This window comes from Delphinus delphis, chromosome 18 (genome assembly GCF_949987515.2).
Source record: "Delphinus delphis chromosome 18, mDelDel1.2, whole genome shotgun sequence".
Classification (NCBI taxonomy): Eukaryota; Metazoa; Chordata; class Mammalia; order Artiodactyla; family Delphinidae; genus Delphinus; species Delphinus delphis.
Window position 1 is genome coordinate 751,247 of NC_082700.1, and position 17,719 is coordinate 768,965.

At 39.9% G+C, this 17,719-nt stretch overlaps 1 protein-coding gene across 5 annotated transcripts in view; it reads left to right on the top strand.

The window, feature by feature from the left end:
* LOC132413534 (zinc finger MYM-type protein 2) overlaps window positions 1-17,719 on the top strand; it is a 93,277-nt gene that overhangs the window by 53,850 nt on the left and 21,708 nt on the right. For all 5 annotated transcript variants that reach the window (XM_059995580.1, XM_059995578.1, XM_059995579.1 and 2 more), the window contains 5 exons: window positions 1,698-1,814; window positions 3,702-3,852; window positions 6,110-6,282; window positions 13,382-13,547; window positions 14,198-14,232. In XM_059995580.1, coding sequence (XP_059851563.1) covers window positions 1,698-1,814; window positions 3,702-3,852; window positions 6,110-6,282; window positions 13,382-13,547; window positions 14,198-14,232 — 642 coding nt within the window. The remainder of the gene's footprint in view (window positions 1-1,697; window positions 1,815-3,701; window positions 3,853-6,109; window positions 6,283-13,381; window positions 13,548-14,197; window positions 14,233-17,719) is intronic.

Sequence of the window (17,719 nt, forward strand, 5' to 3'; positions counted from 1 at the left end):
TTTAAATTGAAAATGCGGTCTCTTAACTACCTTAAATTGAGGTAGTTTGAATTCAGCCAGGGGAATGTTGTTTTTGTTAATAGTTATACCTTGCCTGAGCTTAGGTAATTAACCACATTCAAGATTAAACTTTTCTTTTGGAAGTTGGGATGTGGCCACTGATACGTCCTGAGAGTGGTAAACATTGCTTTCAACTTGTTGGTTCTTCTCAAAATAGAAATTAAGGACTAAGGATTAATTATGGGAGAGGAGGACAGTGTCTTTGCTGTTTGTCAGATTTTTAACTTTCTTCCGTTTTGATGTTGGGTAAACTGAAATGTTAATTGAAAATGTTTTAACTACTTTTTTCATTTAATTGAAACTTGTATTGCCCATCATTTGATAAGAACATTTGTGTATGTACATTGTATATTTTAAAGAAACAATTTAGACTCTTACTTCGGAGGAATGCATCCAAGATAAGCCTGTAGGGCAGCCTCATCACTCTGTGGCTGCACGAAAGTGCAAAGTTGACAAATAGAAAAGCAGCATTTTTTCTTTATCTTAAAGCAAACCGTAGATCTTGAAGTTTTATGTCTTCCTTAGATGTTTTTCCATTTCATAGTAAGATAATAGGATAACATTTCATTTGTTTTGAAAGGATAATTAACTTTAACGGACTTCAGTTTTTTGGAAACACTAAGGGTATTGTTGCTGGGTTTTATTTTTTTAAATAATTCATTCACCTGGTAGTTACAGTCTTAAATATGCGTGTTTTCTTTCTTTTCACAAATTCTCATTGTGTTGTATGATGTTTATCGAAGTTTTAAAATGATAAAGGTTTTTTTCTCCCTCCATTGCTGCCTTGAAAAATTTTGTACTATTTCATACATTCAACAGCCTATATGTAATATGGATTAGAGAGTGAGAATTAAATATCAGCATACTCACCACTCAGGTTAGAACAGATTCCCCGCACGCGCCCCCACCCCGCCCCCCGCCCCCCGCCGGGCACGCTGCCTGGCTCCCCGACCAGGGACCGAACCCAGGCCATCAGCAATGAAAGCGAGTCCTGATCACTGGACCACCAGGGAAGTCCCAGAACAAAACTCTTAAAGCCCACGTATGCTTATATCTTTTTCTACTCTGTAAATCGTTTTAACTCTTAAAAATGTAATAAAACTAAAATAAATTTCTGGCATCAATACCAGTCTGTAAAGCTTACCCCCCCAACTTTGTTTAAAAGCAAGTATAAAAAGTATAAAAAGGCTATTTTCACGGATGGACTTGGAATGAAAATGATGGCAATAATGCAGCAAATCATTAGTAAAGTGGCTACTAGAGGCGGAACTAGGAGCTAGGTTCTTTTGTGTTTACTTACGAGTTCAGAACTTGGTGAACTGACCTCACTATTTGCTTGTATTTTCTTAAAGAAGAAATCATAATTGAACTTTATGATTTTTTTTCCTTTTCCGTATTATTTTAAATAAATAGTAGTAATCATGTGGTAGAAAATGAACTTCAATTTCATAAAACGAACTTAGCATACTAGTATTTTTAAAGACAAAATTCAGAAATGTAGTTTTATACGTTGAGGAAATAAGTATTTAAGAAAGATAAGTACTATTTTCCTGGACGTCGTTGATATTTGATGGTCGTCACAAAAAAAACCTTCTAAAACCCACCTCAGACTCGGTGTGTTTTGTGCTTTGTTTTAGGCTCTCAGCATGCAGTCATCTCCCAACGGCCAGTTTGTAGCTCCAAGTGATATTCAGTTGAAGTGCAACTATTGCAAAAATTCCTTTTGTTCAAAGCCAGAAATCCTGGAATGGGAGGCAAGTCCTATTTTGTTAATGTATGTTGTCTAGTGCTAAAATGAAAGTCTGGTATAGTAACTATGACATTTCCATTTGAGAACCTATTTCTTAGTTTTTCCGATTTTGTGATGATTGGATTATTTGCTTTTTTTATGTGGGAGTAGCACCAAGAAAGGATCTGGTTTTTTTTAGGTCAAACAGAAAATTATTGAAGTCATATCCACAATATATTATGTTCATAGTAGTGCACAGAACGTCATTTTAGCCACATACCTGGGGTGTCTTTTGTTTGTGCAGTGTTGTTCCCATCTCCTTCCCCACCCCCCACCTTTATAAGTATTGTCTGTTAACTGTAGTATCTTACATTGCCTTATGTTTACCATGTTGTCATTTAAAGTTTTATAATTGTGTTTTAATAAAGGAATCCTAATATAAATTTTATTCTCCCTTTCTCATCACTCTTTCCTTCACCAGTTTATTAATTTACTTTGCCACGTCTTTTTGCCATAGCAGAAACTCTGAGCATTAATGTTTGGTTCAGTAAGCGGGCAGTGATGGATGGATGGATGGGGGTGGGAGGAGGACGGGGCAGGGTGGCCCTGGCTGGATGCTGCTGCTCGAGCAGTGTTCACCTTCGGCTGTTCTTTCTTTCCATGTTTTCAAGGGCATGGAGTATGTAATGAATGGTGTGCAAGATGTAGTGCTAACAACAGCTGCCCTTGAGCCAAACTTAATAGTGGCTCTTGGCAAATCCCTCAATATCTGAGTCTTAGGCAGAAGGTGATCCCCAGAACTGGACTACATGATTTCTAAAGTACTTCGGAAATCTGAAATTTTATTATTTAGTCCCTAGAAAATTTTTTAGTTTTGTAATTGTGTTTGGTGCTGTCTCAAGAGCATTTAAACCAGTCATTCTTTGAGACTGTTGTCAGCACCCAGTGATGAGTTTTAGAGACTGTTACCGTCTTTAAATCACAGCAGGAAGGATGTTGAAGGCCCTGAAAAAAACAGAAACAAAGTTAAATCATTTACCTACTTAATGTTATAATCCTTAGCGATACATTTCCTATAGGCCACAGACATCCAGTTTAACTAATTCACTGCTGCATTTAGACATAGCTCCACAAAATTCAATACCATTAACTACTCTAAAATTACTCAGTGAAAGAATAAAAGTATAAGTATCACTAAGACAAGATGGCAGTCTGGTGTTGCTAACAGAACTGGAGAAATGGGAAAAGAAAAGCTGCCGCCCTTTCCTGGTCGGCTGGATATTTGAGAAGTAGCTCTGGCTCTTGTGGATTTGGGGCCAGGAGAAATAACTAAATAATTACTAAACTTGCTCTATTCAAGGGAACCAACTCAGTCTCACACTTGGCCGCACACTGTGTGATGACCCCCAGTGGAATACTTTACCCATAGTAGGTCTGTCACTATTAAGCTGTGGTAGGAATGCGATCGAGTCTGCTTGACTGTACTCAACAAAGAATATTTCTTTTTTTTTTTAAGAATATTTCTTTTTGAGTGAAAATGGTATGATTGTCATAGTTCTTATCTTTTTGTAGCTTATCCATGTTGTATCTTCCATTGTTTTCTTCCCATTTCTCCAGTTCTGTTAGCAACACCAGACTGCCATCTTGTCTTAGTGATACTTATACTTTTCTTCTTTCACTGAGTAATTTTAAGGTAGTTAATGGTATTGAATTTTGTGGAGCTGTGTCTAAATGCAGCAGTGAATTAGTTAAACTGGATGTCTGTGGCCTATAGGGAATGTGTCACTAGGGATTATAACATTAAGTAGGTAAATGATTTAACTTTGTTTCTGTAAAAGTGGCTTGTGTATTTCTTACCCTTGTTCTTGAGGTGGATGTCATATACTTACCAAGGTTCCCATTGTGCATGTAGAACAAAGTGCATCAGTTCTGCAGCAAAACTTGTTCAGATGACTATAAGAAGCTGCACTGCATAGTTACGTATTGTGAATACTGCCAAGAGGAGAAGACTCTTCATGAAACAGTGAATTTCTCTGGAGTTAAGAGACCTTTCTGTAGTGAAGGCAAGTGCATATACAGTGTTGTTCATAACTTTCTTTAATATTTAATGTTAATTTTTTGCCAAAATATGTAACTACATATGTTCAGAGTAGTGGTACAGTTTTAGTATAGCTGAAAAAAAAATTGAGTTAGCTTTTCTACTGTTACTTTATATATATTTATAGACCTCTGGGCCCCAGGGTGTTTTATCTCTAAGAATTTGGTAACATGTTTTTCCATTACAAGGAAGTTTTGAGAATAAACTAAAAGGATTATCATACCACGTTATTTCTAAACAGACAGATTGTGATCTGAAAGTTGATTTTCCAAGTGGATTAGAATTATTTTCCATTGGCTTCATTCCCTGCCTGTTTACTGCCTAGTCTACAAAGGTATTCAGTATACCAGAAGGAACATCACACGAGGCATTACTACAGGCAGAAAAGACTTTTAGGTTTTCAATTTGGGATGCCAGGGAGACACTGGCTTTTGTAATAGTACATTCAGGAATTCTCTTTCCTCTCATTTATACTTTTTGCTGCTTTGGTGCCAGGCGGCAGATTAGAAAAATGAAGTTTGTTTCTCATTCTGGTTCTCCAGAGATAGGAGCCAGGATTGTATCTAAGGGTTTTGGGCTTTTTCTATTTTTACTTTTCCCCAAATGTCCTATTCTGCTCTGCAGCTCTCACTGTCTGTTCTTTCTTTGGCCCCAGGCACTGGACTCCCAGCTTTCCTACCTGCTGTCCTCTTCAATTATTTTCCAGTTTTTTTTTTTTTCCCCTTCTTCCTGGATCCACTTTTTCTATCGATTTCTACCGCTAGCTAGAGGCAAGAAAAAGGTTGGAAAATCCTAAAAGCAGTAGGGAATGGCAGCGATATCAAAAGATTATTAGTCCATTCAACAAGTGCCTCCGTTTCTACATTAAGCATTTCACACTTGAGGTCATGTCTGCAAGAGGGTACTGCTGTATCACAGCAGGCATTCCTATTCATGTAGGCTCAGTCCCCCAGATGAAAAGTAACCACGTTTACTGTTAAGATTGCAGCTATAATGAAAAGTGACATAATGTTGCATTAAAGACATTGATTCTGGATTTAATTTAGCTCTTTTACCTGAACTTTCGTGCCGCGATTCACAAAGCAGAGTGCCTTAGTGCTGAGGGCTAGCGCACACAGCATTTGGATTATGTGGGTCTTACTAAAGTGAAAGACAAGTTGCAACAAAAAGATAGTTGACATTAAAGAACATCATTTTCAGTTGGAAGGACTTTCTGGGCAATAAAAGGTTAAAAAGGACGTCTGTTTTTTTCCTGTTTAATAATATATTTTGTGCTTTCTCTAACTGCACCTAGTTCTCTGCTGGAACCTGTCAGAAATAACAAAACATGTAATACCTGGTACTACCATCAAAACCTAGTTAGAAAGATAAAGCTAATAAAGGTAAAATATTAAACATGTTTTAAGATATAGTTCAGAGTAACAGAAAAGAAGCCATAAGGACAGTTCATAAGTAATTGCCAAGTAAATTACATAGGAAACAGTTGCAGTCCCTATTAAAGGATGGGTAGTATTTTGGTAGATACAAAAGTGGAAGCAACACCAGAGTGGAAGGTCATTCTTAAGTGCACAGCATGAGTAGACATATGAAGATTATTTAATACTTTATAGAGATGTCATAGGGAATAAATAAAATTTAAATGTAAGGACCGTTAAAATAATGCATTTATATAGTTGGTAAAGGAAGTGTTTTGATTAAAGAATAGAATAACAACATGCTGTTTTTGGACAAGTCATTAAACCAGTTTTACTTCCCTGAAGGTCCTTTAGGGTGACAGAGATGGGTAAGGCTAGAGAATTGAGCTAAAATGACTGCTTAGCTGAATGTATCTTTAAGTTTGCTCATTGCCTCTCAACAGTCTCCACTTTTCATTTCTCTAAAATGCCCATTTGTGGTGTGTTTATGATACTTAAGCAGGATTATATTGGATTATATTTACACAGAGCAGGTACAACAGTTTTGAAGTGTTACTAGACTTGAAAGTCTTAGAACATGAACTATTTGAACCCACACCATATCTAATATAATATCCCATGTTCTGTTTCAGTTCTCACAGGCTGGTGTTGATCACAGTAGATTTCACAGTTTTGATCAGGAGAGAAAGAGGACTGTATATGTGAATTTATAAACACTTTCTAAAGCCAGTGCTCTGTTTGACCTGTAAACTCTTTCTTACCTCAGAAATGAGTTTTTGTTTTAATAATGAAGCCTTATATTTCTAGGCTGCAAACTGTTGTACAAACAGGATTTTGCAAGGCGTTTAGGATTGAGGTGTGTGACTTGCAACTACTGCTCTCAGCTGTGTAAGAAGGGTGCGACGAAGGAGCTGGACGGCGTGGTGAGGGACTTCTGCAGCGAGGACTGCTGCCGGCGGTTCCAGGACTGGTACTACAAGGCAAGTACCGCCGGCCCCGTGGGCCCCCAAACTGGGAGGTATCTGTATTTTCAGCAGTGTAGTTCAACAAAATGGATTATTTATCTAAAATTTATCTTACTAAATAGAAATGTTTTTGATGAGTACTTTATCAATTATGAACATTGGCAGGTAATTGTTTTAGATACTTAGGATGTGTTTTTGTTTATTTTTTTCCTCTAAGTCCATAGTTTATAACAGGGTTCAATCTTTTTTTTCTTTTACACATCAATTATTTATTTATTTATCTATTTGGCTGCATTGGGTCATTGTTGCTGTACGCGGGCTTTCTCTATTTGCAGCGAGCAGGGGCTACTCTTTGTCACGGTGCACAGGCTTCTCATTGCGGTGGCTTCTCTTGTTGCGGAGCATGGGCTCTAGGCGTGCGGGCTTCAGTAGTTGTGGCACGTGGGCTCAGTAGCTGTGGTGCACGGGCTTAGTTGCTCCATGGCATGTGGGATCTTCCCGGACCAGGGCTCAAACCCGTGTCTCCTGCATTGGCAGGCAGATTCCCAACTACCGCGCCACCAGGGAAGTCCCCAAACATCTTTTTTTTTTTTTTTTTTCCCCAAACATCTTTTTAAATAAAGAGAGGAGCAAGATACTTTCCAAGTTGTTATAGGCTAAGATTTTGCTGCACTTTTAAAGTTACTTCACTATTTTACTGTTATTTCTGACTACTTTAAGCCCTTGAATTAAGGTTCACATTTTAGAAACACACAGCACAAATACTAACACACTGGAGGCTGTGTCCCTTTCCGTCTGAAGCAGCACCTTGTTACAGACAGATGAGAAGTCACTCAGGAAATGTTACTTTGATGGCTCTAAGCGCTCAGTTTCAGTTTAGCACACAAATATACCTTTTCCTCCACTGTTGAGGAGGTTTTATTCTTAGAAACTGGTTTTGGATGCAGGTATTTAGTGGACACAGATGTGGAAACTCCGCTTTGTTCTTACTGTCACCCTTTTCACCATTTGCTTTGCTGTTTGAGACAGAGGTTGTTACCGTGTGATACTGAGGAACCCCTGTCATTAGGTTATCATACAGATTTCTGTCCAGTCGTGTAACTGTGAACTCAAAACTTCAGTTCTTTCAAATAGTCTTTCTTGGAGGATATTGTTTTTTGTTCACAGCATGTGGGCTGTATTCCTCTGTTTGGCTTCTTTCTTTGATTCTTCCTGTTCTCTTTTATATTACTTATAATTAAAAGAGAGAAATCTTTTGGTTTCCTCTTTTTTCTTTTTTGGGAAGCAAAGAAGTGTTCTTTGGCAAAAGACCAAATTATTCTGATGTTGCCATTTGTTCCAGTTTCCTATTTAAAGGGTAATTGTAGCTAATGTTTTTATAAGTTCAATGATGAAATTTCAGTGAGGCAGTGCATTTCAGAAAGTTCGTTAAATAACTAGTGACAATTATCTGTTTATGTTTAATGTCAGTATTCTATACATGTAACATTTTTATTATTCCTTGTCTTACTTTAAACCCCACAGATCTTTGTGTAATATATACAATAGCATTATTACAAGCTATACTAATCTGAGGAGTAAAGACACATGATAGGAATTTGTAAAGCAAGCAACAGTGATGATTTTTAATGTAATCAATAGGATTACAACCTTCAAAATGAGGAAATAGTTGCCCCTCCTAATTAATTGGGCCCTGTGTGGAGGCAGCCAGTGCTGAGTCAGAGAATCCCTGTGTTCTGTGCTTTCTGCTTGAGTAGCGTCTTTTCTGACATTTCTCATGAGTCCCCTTATCCACTGCTACCATTACATGGTCATCTTGAAAATGTGTTAAATTGAGTCCCAACCAAATTATGATTTTTTTCCTGACCTTCTTTCCTCTTCCACTTTTTAAATTTAAGAACTCAGAATTTTAGATTTTAGTTCATTAGAAAATGTGACCCATAATCTATAAAAAGTGCCTCATCAAGGAATGTTTACAACGAGAGCAGCCAGCCCAGCTGATGCCGCCACAGAGGAGCACACGCTGTATTTACCTAGAGTCTCGAGAGCTTTACATTTTTGTTTGTTTAAATTTAAGTATTTGATATTATATTTTTAAAATTAAAAATATTTACACCTATGTTTGTTTAATTTGACAAGACATTTTGAATAATCTGTGTTTTCAGGCCTATAAAATGGTTTGCTTTTGGATTTAAAATAGAGGTTAAATACTGTCTCTTCAAAATTAGAATACAAAAGCCATTGAAATCATGCAACCAAAAAACGCTGAGAATAAAATTAATGTTTTTTTCTTCTCCCAGATAACTCTTTCGAAGGAAGTAGGTTTTACTTTTCCTCAAAGTTAATGTTTCCAGGCATAATGTGAAACCAGGTGGGAGGATAGTTCTTTTCATTTCTATAAGTTTAAATTTTTTGGAGAAAAAGGATTTAGTATTGTAATACAATAAAAGCTACATGTTTGACATACAGTGAAGATAATTCAGAAGTCCCACTGTTTCCCAAGAATACTTTCTTAGTACTTCTTAATAGAACTAATAAGCTTTTCTTAAACTTTCTTCAAATTACAGTTTTTTAATACAGGCTTTTTTAAAAAAAATTATTTTTGGCTGCGTTGGGTCTTCATTGCTGCGCGCAGGCTTTCTCTAGGTGCGGCGAGCAGGGGCTACTCTTCGTTGCAGTGCGTGCGGGTTTCTCATTGCAGTGGCTTCTCTTGTTGTGGAGCATGGACTCTAGGCGCACAGGCTTCAGTAGTTGTGGCACGTGGGCTCAGTAGTTGTGGCACGTGGGCTCAGTAGTTGTGGCTCACGGACTCTAGAGCGCAGGCTCAGCAGTTGGGGTACATGGGCTTAGCTGCTCCGTGGCATGTGGGATCTTCCCGGACCAGGGCTCGAACCCGTGTCCCCTGCATTGGCAGGCAGACTCTTAACCACTGCACCACCAGAGAAGCCCTAATATAGGCTTCGATTTGCCTTAAAAACCAGTAGTGAAGGGTGACAGTGTTAAATTCTTCAGTGCAAATGCCCCAGCAGTTGAACAGCATGACTGGGCTGTAATCAAATTAATACTTACATTTTAATAAGCCTTATTCATAAAAGGATACCTGAATGGAAAATATTTTGGGGCTTCTATGTTTTTCTTTTTTGTCTATAAACTGCCAGAAATATTGATTTTAGAAAATCATTCATTGTTTTTGACATTAAGTTTCTAAAGGAAATACCTAATATTCTCGCTTTAAATGTACCTTTGGGTAACAGAAGAATTCTTATCACTCGAATGCTTTGCATAGTATCCAGTGCCCAATCTTTTATTGCTGCATTCTTTTTTTAAATAAATGACTATAAAATCCCCTGTTTCATTTTGTTCGTGGTTCCCCCTTGCAAAATTAGGTCTGATTGGGGAAGTGGGCAACAAGAGGGTGGAAGGTTACAAGGATGTGTATACATCAACCCAGACTGTCCAAGACAGGTAAGGGGCTGTGTCAGTGTAGGTCCAATGACCTTCCTCAGTTACTGCAGAGGAGGCTCCTGGATTAGCTGAGCAGTTGGATTAAGGTTTTTGAATTGAGTTTCGTTAGTACCTGCCTATTATTTAGATTGTTTGAATCAGTAACTTTTTCTTTTTTCCTCCTCAAAATAATACACAACCCTTGATTTTTCACAGTGACAGGAAAACCACAAAGTGTTTGTTAAACCAGAAACATGTGTTCTTACGCTGTAGGAATGTTAAGCTTTCCTAAGAGTCCCGTCTCGTGAGTAGGAGGTAGTGGTGTTGGTGTCGGTAACAAATGATGGGCATTAATGAGATTTTCCATTTAGCATGGTTCCAGACATTTTACCAGGAGTTTGTATGAGTGGCTGCAAAAGGAGAAAACAAGCCAAAAAACAAGAGGTTTACAACCTCTAAAATTTTGATTATGGTATTAAGCTTGAATTAGTATTGAGTTCTATTATTATCCTTTTTCCTGAAAAAATACATACATATTTTGTTGCCATTTGTAAATTAGCACTAATCTTGCTCCTTTTTTTTTTTTTAATTGAAATCGTCTAAATTTGTTTTGAACTTCCTGGAAGAAAGGAGCTTAAAGTGTTGTTAGGACAGAATTCCAAATGTCTATATAAAATAATGAAGCGATTTTATTGTTCAGATTCTTTGGGTCGAATGTGCTTGGTTGTAGGCTCTAGGCCTATTAAATTATTGTGTAAGTGGAAATATTACCATATACAAAGAGTCAGCACAGTACTTTTTATACAAATACAAATTGTATACAAATTGATTTGGGTTTTAGATGTTACACTGAGAACTTTCTTGCAGCATTTTACATGTTAGGATTTTTATTTCTAGTTATTCATATTAACTCATTTGTTTTTCCATTGTCTTTGTAACTTGGTGCACTAAATAAAGCTTTGGTTTTGACTTGGACTGTCTGCTTTGAATCCTACCTCTGCACTTTGGTATTTGGCCCTAAGAAGTCACTTACTGTATTGGGACTTGAGCTTCCCCGCCCTGTTATGAGGCTTGTGGAATGGAGAGGGCAGCCTGGCCTTTGTTTTCAGGTTCTCATCTTCACTTTTGCTGTGTTCTTGACTGTTTAGACTCAGTTTCTCCTGTGGTGCTTTGGCTTTTCTTCGAGTATAAAGTATAAAAAGGAAAAAATCCCGGAAACCTGGAGCACTTCAATGATTATTTTAAAGAACAGTCTTTGCTGGTGAGAGTTTTATATAGGGACTTCTTTTTACTATTGAGTAAACTAGGACCTGGTTGATAGTGAGTGCTAATGTTACTGAGATTACTATGTTATATTACCAGCAGTATAACATTTAAGCTCACAAGTTTTTGGACAAGAGATGCGATATTGGCATCACTTAATAGTCATAATTTATACTGCAAATCTTCTTCATTGGTTTAACATTTATTTGGCAGGAGAAATCCCTGACCTGGAGAAATAAAGAGCCTGTGTTCTAACCCTGGGTGGGTATGTCTGTTACATAAGACCTGTTTACCCACACAGCCCTTTGTTCATGTGCCAGCCAGGAATTTGTTGTAGTGTTGATTCATGGGACTCCTGTGGAGACATAAAGTGAGTGGTTTCGGGCTTCCCTGGTGGCGCAGTGGTTGAGAGTCTGCCTGCTGATGCATGGGACACGGGTTCGTGCCCCGGTCCGGGAGGATCCCATATGCCGCGGAGCGGCTGGGCCCATGAGCCATGGCCGCTGAGCCTGAGCGTCTGGAGCCTGTGCTCCACAACGGGAGAGGCCACAGCAGTGAGGGGCCCGCGTACTGCAAAAAAAATAATAATAATAAAAAAAAATAAAGTGAGTGGTTTCCAAACCCGCAGTATAAAAGTCTAGGTGATTAGAGCAGTGAGGGAAAGCTACAGCTGTGACTGTTACCAGCTATCAAGTACTTAATATTTACTGCTTTGTCAAAACTTCTAAGTTGGTGGCTAAACTAAAGGGCAATTTTAAAAATTGCAGTAATTTATTTCTACTGTAAGTAGATTAAAAACTTAATTATGGGGCTTCCCTGGTGGCGCAGTGGTTGAGAGTCCGCCTGCCGATGCAGGGGACACGGGTTCGTGCCCCAGTCTGGGAAGATCCCACATGCCGCGGAGCGGCTGGGCCCGTGAGCCATGGCCGCTGAGCCTGCGCATCCAGAGCCTGTGCTCCGCAACGGGAGAGGCCACAGCAGTGAGAGGCCTGCATACCTCAAAAAAAAAAAAAAACCAAAACTTAATTATGAAAGGTACTGTATTTGAAATTGATTGTTATACCTTTTGGCCTACTCGTTGATCAAGATGTTAAGAATTAGTGAAAATGGGCAAAATCTAGGTAAAATGGAATCTCTCAAAAATCTGTCCCTAGATTAATTGATTCACCATCATAACGTATAACTTTTTATGTATGAATTTTAGTTGGTTTTATTTTGCATATTAAGTTGTAGACTAGTTAGGGCTGATTGTTTTCCTAGGTGTAGTTCACATTTGTGATCTTAAAATATAATTGTTTTTTAATTAATTAAATACCGAGTGTTCTAAGACATGAACTTGAAGTTCTTGTCATTAAAACAGTATTGGGGCTTCCCTGGTGGCGCGGTGGTTAAGAATCCGCCTGCCAGGGCGCAGGGGACACGGGTTCGAGCCCTGGTCCGGGAAGATCCCACATGCCGCGGAGCAACTAAGCCCATGTGCCGCAACTGCTGGAGCCTGCGCTCTAGAGCCTGTGAGCCACAGCTGCTGAAGCCCACGCACCTAGAGCCCGTGCTCCGCAAGAAGAGAAGCCACCGCAACTAGAGAAAGCCCCTGTGCAACAACAAAGACCCAGTGCAGCGAAAAATAAATTAAAAAAATAACCAGTATTAATGCCCTTCAAATTTATTATATTAAACTACTGAAACAAAACATTTCAAATTAACATCCATGATTTTCTCAGCATAAGAGCTGGTTTCAAAATTATTCTGGTCTGTACAGTTGTATAAATGGGTCCATTATGAGCTCAGTTTAACCTGGGAAATCTGTTCATTAATCAGAGATTTTCAGTGTAGTATAATTGTGGGAGACTTCGACCAGCATATCATTATGGCTCTCAAAATTATTTTGTAATATTAAAATGCATTGTACCGTGACTTCCCTGGTGGTCCAATGGTTAAGACTTTGCCTTCCAATCCAGGGGGTATGGGTTCGATCCCTGGTCAGGGAACTGAGATCCCACATACCTTGGGCCAAAAAACCAAAACATAAAACAGAAGCAGTATTGTAACAAATTTAATAAATACTTTAAAAATGGTCCATATCAAAAAAAAATCTTAAAAAAACGTTGTACCAATTTGGTCTGCTACCACTGTTCAATTTTTTTGGTTATAGCCTATCTTTGTAATGCTGGTCTTTGACTTCTGGTAAGTATAGAAAGGGATTTTGACAATTAGGTAAATTGCTACTTTTTAAACTTCTGTGGATTTTACTGTACGTTTATGATACAATTTTATTTTTTCTTTATCTGACATTGTTTTATCACATTTGACAACAGTCATTGAAATGTCTAGAAATCTTGTAAAATACATGTCGGACTTTTTAAACCTTGTCGTGGGAGATGTCTGACACCTTCCTTTTGTCGTCAAGGCTGCAAGGTGTGACTGCTGTAAATCTCAAGGCACCCTGAGGGAGAGGGTGCAGTGGCGAGGGGAGATGAAACATTTCTGCGACCAGCACTGCTTGTTGCGTTTCTACTGTCAGCAGAACGAGCCCAACATGACAACCCAGAAAGGACCTGAAAACTTACATTATGGTATGTGATCGTTTAGGTTAGTAACTTGAAAAACCTGTAAAGCAGTTTTTAGTTTCAGAGATCTGGATTCAAGGTAATGATAATAAGCAGTTAATTTCAGAGATAGTTTAATAGCAACTTCCGTAGTTTCCCTGGGTGGAAGTGCCTTCAGTGATGTTTCTGTAGATGTACTGCTTTTTATTTTATTCTCTTAAAAATGTAATGCTAGTTGAAAAAAATAGAGTCTACTTGGGAGTAGAGAGCAGCTAAACAGAATTATAACAAAAATTGTAAAAAAGTTGATCTGCCTATCATGTGTCACTTGCAATTTTAAATGAAAACTATTTTTAGCAAATTGTATGTGCTGGGGGTAGGTAGGAGAAACAAAGAAAACCCTTTAGACTTAATTAATAATTGAGTTAAATCTAAGAACATAGTATTGCTCCCAAAGCAGTGTATACTTTCTGAGGGGACAAAATGGGGAGAGAGTTAATTCCACTACTTATCTCTGTATTTCAGCTCTCAGATCTCATATTCTTTATTTGAAAGAACTTAAAATATATTTTCTTCAGTAACTATTTTAAAAATCAGTAAAAATTAATGAGAGATATGGATTTAGAAAATCCTGAAGAAAGTGATATTTGTCTTATTTTAAATTTGTTTGTTTTTAGATCAGGGTTGTCAGACGTCCCGAACCAAAATGACAGTAAGTATTGCTTAATAGGTAAAGTGCTAAATACTGACTTTCATCATGTGGGGAGAAAAAGTAATTAGTCCATTTTAATCTGATTGTAATAATAAAAGATTTTTTTACTTTCCTCTGTTGAGACAGTTGAAGCATTCATATTGTGCTAAGTTACCCGATATAAAAACAGGTCCTTTTCTACCTGCTAAGGAATATAAAGGTGAATTAATTGTGGCCTTTACCCACATTGGGCGAGATAGACATATAAATATTTGCGTTGAAGCGCTCATCCCAGCTGCATCTTTAGGGCAGTAGCAATGGTGCATTTGAAATGGTTGAGTGTATGCGGTCCTGGCAGCTGTGACAAAACTTCTGAACAGCTGAGTAGAAGGTTGCCAGTAGACGATGAAAAGTCAGAGGAATAATAATGTCCAGAGGCGTGCATGTTTGGCCAAACTGTTCACTGGGGCCGAACTTGGAGGGACCTGAGGGGGATCCTGGGAAGCGGGAGGCAGGCCGGGCTAGGCGGATGCCCCTCAGACAGGTCTGGAGATCTGTCCTAGGGGCAAGGCCCTGGTAGTTGTAAACTTGAGGAGTTCTTCCATATGCTTTCTCCTGGGTTTTTTTCTGTTTTCTTTTTTCTTTTTCTGTAGTGTTTTTCTTTCTCTTAGTGTAATACATCAGATTCTGCTTTTACATTAGCATTTCAAGGCTCTTGTGGGCTGAAAGTGGCCGTTTCTGTATAAAAGGAGCCTTGCACTGAACAATGGGCCGGCCCTCTTGTGCCCGCCTGCAGGAGCCACCCTGATCCAGGGGCTTCTGTGGGAGCCATTTACCAGCATCATGGTGAGCCTCTGCTCGTGTGTTCCTGGGCAGAAGGAGTTAACCAGCTCTGGCTACAGATTGGAATTACCTGGGGAGTTTTCAAAACCTTTCGAATACCTAGGCTCCAACTCAGAACTTCTGTAGTTTTGAAAAGTTCTTTAGGTGATTTTAACATGTAACCACAGTTTAGGATCTCTGATGTAGATGAAAGATTGGTGTTTTTATATTATTCCATTCAGTGTTTGTTTTTGGCGGGATCTTAGTTCCCCCACGCAGGGATCAAATGGAATGGAAGTGCCGAGTCCTAACCACTGTACTACCAGGGAATTCCCAGTTTTGGGTTTTGATGTTAATAGTTAGAATCCTAGACAAGTTAAGAGTGCTTTTTTGTTTGCTTTCCTCCCCTATCTGTTCTGCCCTTGTGGTAATATATTTTTAAGTCAGATAATTCAGGAGCATTCAGCTGAATTGTCAGATTCTAACCAGGCACTTGATCCTTGCTGAGGAGTGTACAGATGATCACTCCCTGTTTGGCATCTGCATGCAGCCATAAGGCAACTCCCAACCTTGTTTCAAAGCTTTGACCAAGGCTTCAAGACACCCTTCCGCCCGCACAGAAGCAGGTACTCTTCTCCTGCAGCAGCACTGAGGCCACCTCATGGGACGGATGGAAGGATGGGCCTTTGCAGCTATCACCTCCTGTCACGTAGAGCCCCTCCCACCTTGTCCTTGGATGAGAGCTCAGCTGTAGAGTTTGGGGCAAGTCACTTTACGGTTCTTTGTGTGACTTTCCCCTTATCTGTAATGTGGGCATGGAGACAGAACCTCGTCGGGGTCGTCACCAAGAGCGCTAACCCATGGGGCAGGGTGTGTGGTGTTGGAGACATAGGGCCTGCATCGGGGAAGCCACTTGAACCCTGACTTTAGAACTCTTCTCTGTCACCTCCACTGGGCTGTACAGCTTCTGAGCCTCAGTTTCCTCATCTGTAAAATGGGAGTGAGAAAACACCTGCTACCCCTTGTGCTGAGAGGGTTAAAGAATTCATTTCATCAGGTGTGTGACTTTGGTGCTTTGCATAGTGTCCTAGTCCGTTTGAGCTACTATATATTGTATAACAGGATGCCATAAGTGAGGCAGCTTACAAACAACAGAAGGTATTTCTCGGAGTTCTGGAGGCTGGAAGTCTGAGATCATGGCTCCAGCAGACCTGGTGTCTATTGAGGGCCTGCTTCCTGGTTCCCAGACGGCCTTCTTGTCGCATGTCCTCACGTGGGGGAGGGGTTTTTTGGGGTCTCTTCTATGAGGGGCACTGATCCCATTCACAAGGGCTCTGCTCTCATGACCGAATCACCACCTAAGGGTCACACCTTCACAAGACATCCCCTTGGGGATTAGATCTGAGTGTGAATTTTAGGGGGACATAGACATTGTCTATAGCTTATAGTCCCTGGCCATATAGCAAATACTCAAGAGGTGTGGTGGCTTTCGTCATTATAATTTTCATTATTTGTGGTCCTTCTTCAGAATTTATTATCAGTAGGTATAGATCCTGCCTGTTGACCAAGAGAAAAGTAAGAAGCAGTATCAAGTGTCGGTTTTTACCAGGTGGCATAGTTTAGTCGACATGGTGCCCTGTCGGCAGAATGACGAGTAACCTAGGATGTCTGTGACTTTGACCCCTGGTTCATAAGGGGGTTCTAGAGTATTTCCCAGTCCAGACCCAACTTCCCCAGGTTTGGTGTGTAGTAGACACTCAATAGCTGGTGTTAACTGTTACTCCCGCTTTACAGTTGAGGAACTTGAGGCTCAGGAGACCCAGTGACTTGCCTGATGTTGCACGGCGGTGCCGTCAGACCAGCTTCCGTGGCACGGTGTTTGGAATCCTGGTGAGCGTAGAATGAGCTCACACGGGACCAGCCCCCTTGGCCATGAGCATGACTTGAAACTTATGAGAGATCCACTGTGCACCGTTTTTTATTAGTACCCTTTCACGTTTGTGAATTGGCCTGCTCTCTAAGATGTGTCTGTCACCCCTGAATCAGTGCCCAGTAGCTGTCGAGGTCACGTGCAGACCGTGAGTGTCCAGGGGTGTGGGCCCCGGGGGCTGCTTGGCCATCTCCTCTCAGCTTATGCTTTAAGCAAGTGTCCTCTTCACAGTCTGACGAGTGCCAGTTTTTCCTATTTTTGTGCTTTGTGTTGGTGATTTTGCTGCTGGGTTAAGCACCAGAAAGTGCTGTGTGTCTGACTGGGGGACCCATGTGAGTTCAGTTTCGTGGATGAACGAACGATATGGTTCATCTATAAAGAGGGATAAGAAATCCAGCGTCTGTAGGGCTGAGGTAAACTAGTGCGTGGGGAAGCTGTGGGAAAGACGGTATGTTGACTAAATTTGTGGATTCGTGAGCTTATGACTGCTTACAACACAGCACAGTGACCAGCAGTGTGGTGAGACTGTCAGCTCACAGCCTGTCACCAGGATCAGGGAAAGGGTGGCCTCTTTGTGCTGGTGCTGGCCCACTCACATGTGAAAAATGTGGGTCTTGCAGGCCCCGGTGGGTTCTGCAGGTCTGGGCTCTGCAGAGGGGGCTGCTGGGGGTTACGCAGGAAGATGCATAAGTGAGGCAGCTTACAAACAACAGAAGGTTGTTTCTGTTGGCTAGTTTTTGCAAGGTCATTGGTAAA